The sequence below is a fragment of the Hetaerina americana genome, unplaced genomic scaffold, assembly GCF_022747635.1.
Source record: "Hetaerina americana unplaced genomic scaffold, ioHetAmer1.1.p SCAF_46, whole genome shotgun sequence".
In the NCBI taxonomy this organism is placed as follows: Eukaryota; Metazoa; Arthropoda; class Insecta; order Odonata; family Calopterygidae; genus Hetaerina; species Hetaerina americana.
The window spans coordinates 913,503-926,160 of record NW_027287052.1 but is presented as its reverse complement, the minus strand read 5'-3'; the positions used below and the strand labels follow the sequence as shown (position 1 = coordinate 926,160).

At 38.4% G+C, this 12,658-nt stretch overlaps 1 protein-coding gene across 1 annotated transcript in view; it reads right to left on the bottom strand.

Moving 5' to 3' along the window:
- The window catches only part of LOC139693285 (mucin-17), a 70,739-nt gene extending 68,867 nt beyond the window's left edge, over nucleotides 1-1,872 (bottom strand). Inside the window, exon 1 of the mRNA XM_071591398.1 lies at nucleotides 1,728-1,872. Coding sequence (XP_071447499.1) covers nucleotides 1,728-1,872 — 145 coding nt within the window. The remainder of the gene's footprint in view (nucleotides 1-1,727) is intronic.
- Between the last annotated feature and the right edge of the window lie 10,786 nt (nucleotides 1,873-12,658).

The following is a 12,658-nucleotide window of genomic DNA, read 5'->3' as shown; positions in this document are numbered from 1 at the left end:
GGCTAGGTATATTGATTATTTTTACATCGATGTGAAGCTTTAAGAAATTAACTGGTGGTACGGAATGAAGATACTGACTCGAAAACAATTGACATTGCAGTCAACCTTTCCACTCAGTTGCTTCTATTTGAAAGCAGGGAATCTCACAAATCTTCATCCAAAATATGAAGCATTAATTTACAAAAATAGTTTAGGGGATTACTATTAGATCTGTGACACTGAAATTTTTTGAGGAAGTAGTAAACTTCATTCAGCGTACAAAAACGTCTCGTTACCATTACAATTAAAAAATAAAAGTTTAAAGGGATGTTAAGAGGGAAGTACTCAAACTGGTTTGTCAACTCTATAAGGCGAAGTTGTGAAGATGACATGTGGGCAACGTTAGTGTTTATTTAGTAATAGTAAAGATCACTTTATTGACGATCCTACCTCACCGAGGATCAGGTACTGATCCTGGTTTGTTTTCCTCCAGACCTCAAAATGTGGCAATATTATTCTTTTCTATACGAAAACTTACTTAGGTAATTATTAATAATTAAAAAATTACTAACAGTTTAACATTGAACGTACGACCAAAGAAAAAATATGACATTTTTCCTTCAGAATATTTTGGGCTTAACAAACGACCTAAAAGAAATTTTTATTTCTCGACAAATTTCACTTTTAATATAAACACACACTCACGAAACAAATGTATTACGGCAAAATAATGGGCTTAGCTCCCCAATATTAAATAATTAACCTATAAAATCATACACCGAGCCAGTTTACCGCATCAGTCAAATATCTAAGTCTAATCGATATTTGTTTATAATATCCTCTCATTCAAAAGTAAAAATAATGTACCATTATTCTTCGTTTTGACTGAAGCTTTATCATGCATTCAAACATTGGGAAACGAATATTGCCTAATACTGATATTTAACTAATGCTATTCTTGATGAATATAATAAATCTACGACTAAAACAATAATCAAATCGGGATACAATAATGGCAAAACAAGCTTAAATAGACAGGACATGAGAAAATGGTTGGATTGCACAAATCTGTTGCACGATTCGTATTGATTGAAAAAAAGCGTAGAAGTACTCTTCAAGTAATTCGGCCTTTTCAACGCTGGATGGCGTTTGTGAGTTTCCTTAGAAAAGGACAATATTTACTAAATACAACATAGGTCACGCAGCCAACTTTGAAGTTATTAGTTGCGAACATCGGACACAAATTATACGTAATTAATACACTCCAAATTCGAAATAAATGCTTAACATTATCTTAATGCTCCAGATACTTTTTTTAATTTGACAAGGATAACAAAACGCACTTATTATCAGATTATGAAACATAAGCACAATTAAAGTTTATTCAACAATACGCATTTAATTAAAACAGTGGTAAACACAGCGCAAACGTTAGCACAAGATAATTGTTTACATGTTCCTCTGAAGTATAAATGAAAGCGTCATACGGGCGGCAGCACGATCGGTTCTACTCTTGCGGCGTAATCCGTAAATTACTCTGTCAAAAACATTTTAAAAGTCCTTTTGTGTTTTAATAAAAAAAATTAACTCCTGCTCAAGTTCAAAAAATTATTTCCCCAACAGATGACAACAACAAACACACCGAAGCAAGCCGTCAGCATAATGTAACGGACAAGTCGAACCAAACAAAATAACCATTGAATCTTTTGTCAACACGAAGAGGAAAACAGGATAGATAACTAACATACCTTCTTGCGAATTTTCCAGCATGTCTTGGAGATCTGCGAAATCCGGGTGAATAATCCCACATGGTTCCGCGAAACGGTCAAGGAAGGAGCAAATCACTGCAAAATTTGGGTCACAAACACAAGAAGCTTCACCATCAGCCGCCATTTTCACTCGCTGTAGATACTAACTCAGTCAAAACCAGCACTTACATCAGCGGGACTATTGAAGTCTGCTGTTCAGTTAATACATGTTTCAGCAAGTCTGGTGGGTGACTGATGCCATCATATAGATAAAATTGATATTAATATTAGTTTATTTTCTTCGGATGGGGTTTCTATTATTATCAATTAAACTGTTTTCGATTTTGATTCCGGCGTCAGAGATGAACGCCATTCGGTGCATACATTTCTAGCTATTATCAGAGTAAGATATTTCAGTAGCAGGACGCAGTTCTCGAAAAATAACTCTGCTTTTCATTTGCAATATAAATTCATCATCATCATATTGCCTACCTCATTACATGAAGGTAAATGAATAATCCCTGTAGCAGAGGTTCATTCATCGTCTGCATAGAAATGATACGTCATCAGGAGTACTAACTTAATGTTTGTAAAAACAAAAATTCTTGGACGAACACCTTGTTGCTGTTCAAGCGAATGATTATTTGCACTGCTCTAATACCTTGCATTGTTTTGTTTTATAATGGCAACGCCGGATTATTTCGATCACATATTTATCCACTTTCGTTGTCGTAGTATGTCGGAGGTCCGTATGGTGGCTCTTGAGTGAAGATTCGCATATCAGATGTAATGTACGGTTAGTCATAAGCAGTCTGACGTTTCAAAGGTGTAATTTGCTTGGTGGAGTTTATTATGCAAGGATCATTTCAGCAGATGATGAAGTATCACCATTAATTAATTTCGTGACTCACTTCGCTGTACCTAGTCCACTCATTAGTGTGCTCGATTCCTTGATATTGGCAGTGATTGCTTGTTGGTCTGTGATTTTATTTGAATCACGTTGGAAAGATGACTTGAATAAAGATGAAGTTCTATTCAGCAATTGTGATATCTCAATGAAAATATTTAAATATTCATATTAATGGGTGTAACTGATGATTTGTGGTGATACCATTAGAAATTTCACGCAGTGCCTACCAATATTGGCACTTAAAAATACCAGGTTATGTAAGTATGAGTTGTTCACGGGTTTTCAAACTTGAAAGCGAATAATTAGCGTAGCGAACGAATCAGGATAATGAAATAATGAATGTATTTTCTTAGGATGAGTGCATTGAGGAAAATATTTAGCGTTATTATTACTAGTACTGCTGAAAAAATATTTACAATTGCACTTCTCAGTAGTACTGTCGTGCTCAACAGATGGCCAGGGGCAAACGATTTCAAGCTAGAGAATTAAATGTGTAGCTTCAAGGATTGTATTTCAATGAGAAATATCCTTTAAATTACTCAACTGGCGTGTCATTCGGAAAAATGCAATGATGGTTAGTGATATTATTGCATCCAAAATATTAAGCAAATAATTAGAGAAATATCGTAATGCATTAAAGGTTATTAAAAAATGATATTAGGTGGATGTGTGGAAAATACGTCGTCGATGATAAAAGGTTGTCGGTCATTGCGAATGATCTTTCTTTATTTGTTTCTTTTTAAATTGGGTATTGTCTAATTTTTTGAGTTTTTTGTTATCATAGTTTAGCAGCAAGGCATTCTGAGTAAATTTTTAACGTCAGGTTTCACCAGTTTCGAATTGGAAAAGGTTATGGTTTTAAACAATGCATCGAAAGCATGAAACGGCATTTAAACTTCATTCTCGCGAAAATTTTTCAGAAACTACAAATTGCCTCAGGTTTTAAACAAAATATTAACATTTTATTTTGATTTTCACTCGAATTGCGTATGTAATAATTTGTTAGTATTTTTTCAGTGGAAATAGTACGTAGACTGATTTTTTTCTGATAATATTTGCCTAACGCGATTTTTGGTATGCTGTTGGAAATTTTTTGGATGGCTTCGCCAGCTGAAACGCTCGTATGCCTTACTATAATAAAATTTGAATCTGGACCGTAATGACTGTTCATTGCCCGAATCTTTGTACACGTACCTGTTGAAACCGTAAGCGAGAAGGATGGTCATGGATATCCAGTTCGAATTCTTATTTGAGGTTATATAGGGGTCACCACATTTTAAAAATAATTTGACGTCCGACATGCTAAGCGAAAAATATTATTGGAATGGATTTGTTGAATGGCAATTGGCCGTAATTAATGTGGGTCGTGATCGATTAAATATAGCGAGCAGATGGAACGAGGGAATTAGCAAGAATTGGGGCGGAAATGAAAGTTGATACTTACTTACTGCGGCTGTCTGATATGGGCTAGATTTTTACAAGGTTCGCAGTCTCTGATTGCTAGAACGGATCACGGGATCAACGTGGGAGGAGTGGAAAGAAGTTAAACCACAACAAGAGCATTACGTTGAGGTTCTCAAGAATTCGATCGACTGATTTTAATAATTGAAAGTGGATGGCATAAAATAAAGCGCATAGAGTTCGTGAACTATGTGGCGAGTGTTTTTGATGGATGGGCAAAGGAGTAAGACAAATTACATCTTTAATGGTATATTTTCAAATAGAGATGACGACATTTTCAAAGAGAGTTGACGATGGAAAGGAAAGGAATGGTGAAGTCTTTAATATAACTCGCGTCAGTTTAATGATCCAAAATATACTCGCCTAGGAAGGGAAATTCAGAAGGGAATTGGATTGGTGCCATCATTACAGTTATTAGGGGGGGGGCGACCAGCAATGGTTACGTTCATTTGCGAAATATAGTGTTGTAGTTAAGCATTAAAGAAGGGGGGAATGAAACAGTGAATGCAGTAAGTGCAAACATGAAACAACTCCAGGGGTATTAGGGGAAGATCTTTGTTTGCGAAAGAATCATTTCTGTAGAGATGGAATGGGGTACCAGCTACCATAGGGCTTACCATACGAGGGTTGGGAGGAGAGACGTCCACCTATACATTGTATGTGCACTGCACCGCTAGGGTGTATGGCAAGGGGTGATTCATCATGCATGCAGCACAAAAAATTAGGTTTTTCTTGATTTTTAGTGACAACATTTTGCAAAATATTTCTAATAATGTAGATCATGATAACTACCGGAACATTCACTAAAGGTATCCCAATGAGATTTACTTCTATATGTATAAGAGAAGAGGTGTAAACCGCAAGAAAGACAGTAAACTAAGGATAGATGAAATAATTAAAACATACTGGACTGCTTAGAATGAAAAAAGAAAACAAAAACACTTTTCCCCAAGGCGTGGTCAGATACAGTTATTATGATCATTTATCGTTCGTGGAAAAAATGGCATCTTAAATCTATCTGTTCTATACTTAACCTATCTAATTTTACTGACATGACATTTTACTCCTACCGAAGTACGATTGGACGACGAATACATTTTCAACATCACTGCTAAAGAGACGTCCTTCCTATTTATGCAAGAAATTTAATTAGTGAATTTAACCTTGTCTCCGTGAGTGATTTCTGACCTAGATCCTCAAATGATTTCGATAAGCCACTCAGTTTGCCATAATGACGATTTAAAATTCTAGCTCCTTACACCGCACACGATCCAATTCGGCAATCAATTCATCTTCGTGAGGATCCAATATACTTGCAGCGTGGTCTAAATGAGGCCTAACCAACGACAGATAACATTTATCTTTGACTTCTTAATCACATTTACCAAGTACTCTTCTAATAAATCCTAATTTTTGTTAGCTTGTCCTCACATTCCCTGCATGTGTTTCACCCACGAGAGGTCGTGCGTGAGTGAGGGTAACGCCTAAGTATTTAATAGAGATGTATGTTCATTTAGGACTCTGACGAGTGATTAATTTTCTCGTTATATTAAAAGTCGAATGTTCTGTGATGATTTCTCAACCTTGTAAGTTGAGCCATTGGGCGGAATTATTCAATTTCAAGGTCCATTTTCAGTTGCAGTAGATATCGCCAAGGAATCGACGATGATCGATGTTCAAAGCAAGTGTTATAATGCATAATTTTTTAAATCACAGATTTGGTTAATGGAAGCGAGGGGTGCTTCGAGGTTATATGTCATATATTACGGTCTTTATGTATATTATGGGGAAGTGGGGTAATCACTGTTGGAGGACATTCGAAGGTAATATGCGAAGGACGTTTTACCTAATTTTTTGCAAGGGAAGGGGGGAATTAATTCTGCGTTCTTCTGTGAACGTTTACCTGTAGGAATATACGAGGCAAATTAGTAAATGTCCACTGTTCAGCAACGAAGATATTGGTAACAAAACATGGTTGTTCGATAGAACAGCATGTGAAGGGTAGTTTTCATTACGCCATGAAAAATTGCCACAAGCTGGCCAACTTGTCAATCATTGTTTTTTTTTCATTTCATGAACCAACTGTGGTGATAAACATAACTGGTGTCACGAGAATGTATCGTTGAAGCGATAGACTATCATAAACTGATCAACCGAAATGAAACATCTACATATCTCTGCAGTTTAGGCAATGCATTTTTTAAACCATTTCTCCGAATTTGTTGGTTTATCTGACAAAAATACCTCCCACATCGTCCTTCCACCCCTTCGCTTGAATTACGGTAAATAAATAGGAATAGTTTTTTACAAACTTTTTATTCAAAATGAACCAATGTCAGAAGTTACAAAATGGAGTGTAAAAACGTTTATACAATTGTCGTAATATGTTTTACATTTGTTATGAAATGACACTTGTTTTGATCTGTCAGTTGTTTGATTTCTTTATCGTTGTTAAAGTATCAAGAGAACGCAGAGTCAGATGATCTGTTTGATTACATTCACGATTAAGTCTCAGTTTTCCGAAAGAGGCCGGTGTAGATGGTCAATTCGACGATGTAGAATCTGTTGATGTTATAGCTTTATTTGTTATTTCAAACACATAAAATACTATGCACAACTCCTGTGGTGTCATCCCATCTAGCTTATTACCTTCCAGTTTCAAATGCCTCACTGAGTGCACGTTGAATCACTCCATCAATTTGGTGTCCTTATTCTAAAGGCCGAAGTTATATTTGTGCACCCAAAGATGTGGACGTATTTGCCCATGTGCTTCACGTCCACAATGTATCGCATGTCAAAGGTCAACTCTGGACTGAGGTCATTTCTTTTGTTCACCTCCGATAGGTACACGGGGAGAAGTAACTAGAACGCCCAGCAAACGTTCTCGGTGATTTTGTGGTCGACGTGAAATTGTTTGTCATACACGCATTAATTACGGAATTGGTTTAGCGATAAGTTGATTGTGTATTCTCTAGGAAATTCAAGGTGAATTGTTTAAAAACTATAGCTATAGGTTAAAATAATTTGGCAATTTATAAACAATAGCATTTTACCCGATTGTCTTATCTGGGAGCGAAAAATGTCAGGAATCTTTCATAATACTGCTTTAAGTTCTCTTTCGTGTGATGGTATTCGATTTTATCCACTGCGATTAGTGACTGAGATGCCTTGAGATAATTAATCTCAAGGTATCTGCGACGTCTATCTGATGAATGGTCCATGATGCTTCCGGGAATGACCGTCGCGTAGATTTGCTAGTTGGACAACCCCCAGTCCTGGAGGCGTCTCCAGGTCGAGCGTTGTACTCCTGACCTGATCCAATTGTTGCTCTGTAAGGAAAGGTCATACCCTGTCGTATTAATGGTGGGTGCTTTTTTATGCAAAGTATTATCTTCTTTGTGGGACCTGGTAGTCCAGAGGTAGAGCGTAGTTCTCTCTTAGCTTGAGAGTTCAGGTTCGACTCTTGGGCACACCTCTATGGGAGCCCTCAGCTTCACCCGAGCTGTGTCCTTTTTAGGGTACCAGAACTTCCTGGGAAACGAAAGGTGGCACAGGGACAGTGAATGTTACTTTCCAAAACGATTTCTGGAATTGAATTGTCTCAGCCCTGCTGACGCAAGAGTTCTTAACTGCAATAAAAACACCGCTCCTGATTCTATCGTTATTGTTACTCAAAGAGAATTTTGAGAAAATTTCACCATCGGCATCGGATTTCAGTGGATAACGAGATTTCAGTTACAATAGTTATGCGTGCGCCTGTGCTTTGAGTAAGGTGATGGCAGTTCAACTTTGTATTTTAAAACTTCGGCAATTAACTACTAATACCGATAATGTTTCCGATGACTTTCCGTCCGATGCTATTTGATTCATATTAAGTGATTTGTATATATATATATATATATATATATATATATATATATATATATATATATATATATATATATATATATATATAAGGTGGGTCGCGGTAGTCCACTGGGTAGAGCGTTGGACTGCTGACCGGAGGGTCCCGGGTTCGACTCCCGGGCAAGGCACTCTGGGCACCTGCAGCTCCACCCAAGCTGAAGTGATTTTTCGGGTACCAGGTCTGCCTGGGAAACCATAACCGGCACAGGGAAAGGAACTGGCCCCCCTGCCCTGATGTGTGAAATTCACACGCCGTATAGGGCTTAGTACTGGGTTAACTCTACCATCACCTACCAAACCGACCTTCGGGTTGATTAATGTGTTTATGGTTTATATATATAAGGTAATCTACCGGTTAAGGTAGGTTTTGGATTGACGCAGCCATCAAATAAATATTTTATTACTCCTAAAAAACACAATCCAGCATCCTACTCCACATCATTCTTCTTCAGCTCTGAGTACTTCCTTCCTCCCATCATCCTGTCCCACATTCCTATCCTATTCCTGCTCTTTCCTCGGTTGCCTAGCATTCTCCCCTCTATTACAGTCTTCAACATCCCACTGCCGATCAATATGCCCTTCATCCATTTTTCCTGCCTCCATAGAATTCTTCCCAACGAACCCCTCTCTTCGCCATTTATGCCAAGTACTTCCTCATTTGTTTTCTTCTCGGTCCATTCCATCTTCTCCATTCTTCTCCACACCCACATTTCAAAACCCTCCAATCTACGTCCATCGTAAAGAAGCCCTGCAGTTCTGGAATTTCCTATCCGCTACACACCTGGCGGCCTCAGACGTGTAGTGAACACCTGAATGGTTCCTACCCGATTGAAACGCCGTCTGAAGGTCGACTAAGGACGCCCTAATATCCCTGCAGAATTGACGCAACCTCTGATTTATGCCTACCACTCCGAATCTAAGCCAAGTGAGGTCACCGATCAATCCTCAGGACGAGGCCACAAATCGAGAGCTTTACATCAATCCCTTCGACTCGTTCATCCACCCGCTTCACTTCAGACTGCAATTCCATGAAGAAATGTAGAATATCATTGATGTCTACATCAGCCACGACTCGCAGTCTGGAGCCCATTCGAGCCTGCAGCCGCCGCCGATCCAACCGCCTTCGTCACGCGGGAAATGTCGCCACCCGGAATACACCGGGCCGTCACGTGCTGGCTCACAACATAATGGTCCTTTCCTTGGTCTGTTCTTTTCCGCCATGGGACCATCACATGCCACACGGTGCTGCGTGAACCACGGTAGTTCAATGGTGAGACTAGAAGAGCTTTAAGGCTACAATGGATGTCGGATTCGAAATACAGAAATACATTGAAAACCAGTGTAAGAAGGATTTCTGAAAAGACATGGGAAAAATGTTTAGAACGTCGTGAGGAAACAAAAATAATCAAGCAAACTTTAAATGAAATATTATTTGCATTTACTTGCATGATAACCGTAAGGCATTCTGGGCATACGCTGGGAACAGCAGATAAAACTTCCAAGCTTCGAGTTTCTCAAAGACCGCAATACAAGGTTTGTATCAAAAGTATTGGTTAGAATTTTTTCCTGAAATGTACGTAAAGTGTTGAATTCAGACCGTCAGTTAATTGAGCGCTTGATCGCGGATAATATTATTGGTATTGATAAGATGACAGTGCACACACCGTTATCACTGAAAATTTGGCGATGCGAAAGATCTGCGCTAATCTCGTCTCGAAGGTCTTTGGACGGACTACCAAGAGGGCAGAGTCGGGAGTATTTGTTTGCGAAGACCTCCTGAAACGGCATTGCGACGATTTCCCAACCCCCTCTCAGTCTCGAATTGGCACCAGCAGGGTATTATTCCTATTCCCAAAAGTGAAATCCTCCCTCAATGGACACCACCACTAAGTGCCGTCAAAGAAGCTTGCACTTATACCCTTAATGACCTCACGGTATCTGCTAACTAGGAAGCCATCGAGTCCTGGAAAATCCGCTTGGGGAAAAGTGTTTCCACACTCGAAGGATGTACTTTTTAGAATTTTGAGGCAATTTAGCATAATCTGAAACAAATTTATTTTTCCGAGCTACCGAAACTTTTCCCGATACTTTTTCTACGAACCATGTATGTTTATTTACAGACAGCACCCCAAAAGTGATCGTTTTAAAGATATTCTTTCAGAGCGTCAACACCCACGACAAGAAAATATTCGGTGAAGGCCCAGTCAAACCGATTAGAAACATGGATGATATTATAATTACTCGCAAAGGGAGGGCGCAACAACCTCTCCTCAATAAAACAAAAATCCTCCGGACCAGAGGATATTCCCCCAAGAGTACTAAAAAAGATCCTTCCCGAAACAGCACCCTTATTAGAATACACATTTAATAAATCGATTTTTGTAGACGTAATTCCTCTTTGCTGGAAAATAGCTACCGGGACACATTTCTCTAAGACATGAAATAAACAAGTTCCTATCAACCAATTCCTTAACCACTTCCTTTCGTAAAATCATTGAACGTGTATTATTATTACTAGCAACGAAATGACGTTGCTATACGGCTTGCTAATGTATTAATTGCAATGTTTAAGAAAAAAATAATAGTACGCCAGAGACCATCCAAATTACGAGGGTAGGCTGAAATGTAATGCGCAAATGCATGTAGACCACAAAAAAATTACCTTCATTAGCAATTTTGGTGGCATGTGGAAGTAACATCCCCCTTAACACGCATGTGCAGGTTTGATGTCGTTATATTCATCCAGTGCATTTTTAGAAGCGGATGTATGGAGACATGGTCTAGGGCTATGTCAACGCGAGTTAAACAGCGTGCTGTAATTGAAGTTTTGCCTTCACCGCATCATTTAAGGTGTAATGATTACCCGTAAGGTGTCTCTTGAGTTGAGGAAAAAAATAAAAATCGCCAGGCGCAAGATCGGGGGAATAAGGAGGGTGTTGCTCACAGAAATCAAATCAACGCTGTTTGTTCTCGTCGGTGAGACGGCGTGGTAGACCCATCGTTCACAGATTTTACGGTATCCCAATTGTTCAATAACGAAGCCGACATGTTCCTTGGATATTCCAATATGGTTTGCGATACGCTTTTGAGTGATTCGCCGGTCAATTCTGAATCAAATCCAGTGATCGGACGTCCGCTGCGTGTTTCATTAACAATTATGGCTTTTACAGGATCGCAACCACGAAATTTTACTGGGTACGTGTTACGCGTTTAGGGGGCATGTTTCTTCCACATACCACATAGAGTGCTTCTGAAAGTCATTTTGTTTGTATTCTACAAGCATGTGTTCATTAGTTTTCAGCCTACCCTCGTATTTCTTGGTTTGGCCATCTCATCCCACGCATGGAAAAAATGGACTAAATCAATGTTCCATTTCAACATTCTATTCAAATGATGCTTCATTAATGGAAGATATCGTCGCGTTCAACATATTAAAAAAAGATGAATTTCAGTTGATACGCAAAGCATAATGCAATCATTAATGTTAGGTTCTTTATGTGGACATTGTTTCGTAATTTATTTCGAGTGTTGTCTTCTTAGTGGAATTATTAGCTAATATTTTATAAATTTTTCTCTATTAAATCGTCCTGCGTAATTATTCACGTGGTTAATTTTCGTCAATTTTCTCGGAAATAAATGATTACGGTGTTTTTTAATGCCCGCATGTTTTTCCGAGTTTAATCTCCTCACAAATTAATTCCCAGAAAAGTCTGTTGCTCGAATACTCCCTTGACTCATTCCTCACGAACGTTCTCTCGAGAAATACATTTCCGGGTTTCCCCGAATTTACAAATTTTGTTCGTTTTTTTCATGAAAATAAAACATTATTTTCCTTGAGCAGATAAATTAATAAAGAAAATTCCCTTCACTAAATACATTTTCATTGGTAATCGATGTGAAAAAAGGAACTGTTTGGGAACAATATATTTTGAAAAACAATCACAGGCGCAAATCAAGGAGTTACAAATGTCAAATAAAAAATGGTTTGCTACTTTTTATAAGCGGATTATGACTCTTTTAATTTACTCTTAAATTTCGAGTTGTAATGACTATTCTGACTATTTTCGTCCGGAACGAAATTGCATCGAAATCCACGATCAAATAAACTTCCACTCACAGGATGAATCCCTACAATTAGGCTAAACGCGGATATATAAAAAATGCTGGAACTTATTAAAATATTTGCTAAGCGTTTCATTCAAAAGTACGCAAAAATTAAAGAAACACTTTAGTGAGAGTTTTTTCTCAGTATTATTTAAAATTTGTAAATTTCAACCAAATAATCGGTAAAGTATTAGGGATGCAAATCAGAAAATTGTCAGCTAAGGCGAGTCAAATTGAGTCATTTATATCATTCTTATACTCGAGGGGGATCGTACGCTAACGTACTAGCTTCCCACCCAGAGGGCGAGGGTTCAACTCCCGGCGGCGTTGAATACTTTTCAGAGGTATCTCGATCCCTACTTGAGGTGCTTTGTGGAGGGCACTTTGAGTGAGTACGCCGTCCGTCGGATGGGACGTTAAACTGCGGACCCCTTGGCGCCTTTCGTAAAGAGTAGGCTAATGCCGACGCCAGGTTTCTCTCCACCCTTCATCCTTTCCTGTCCATCCCCTATGGCGCAAATGACCCTACCTTATACTTGAGAAGTTGTTA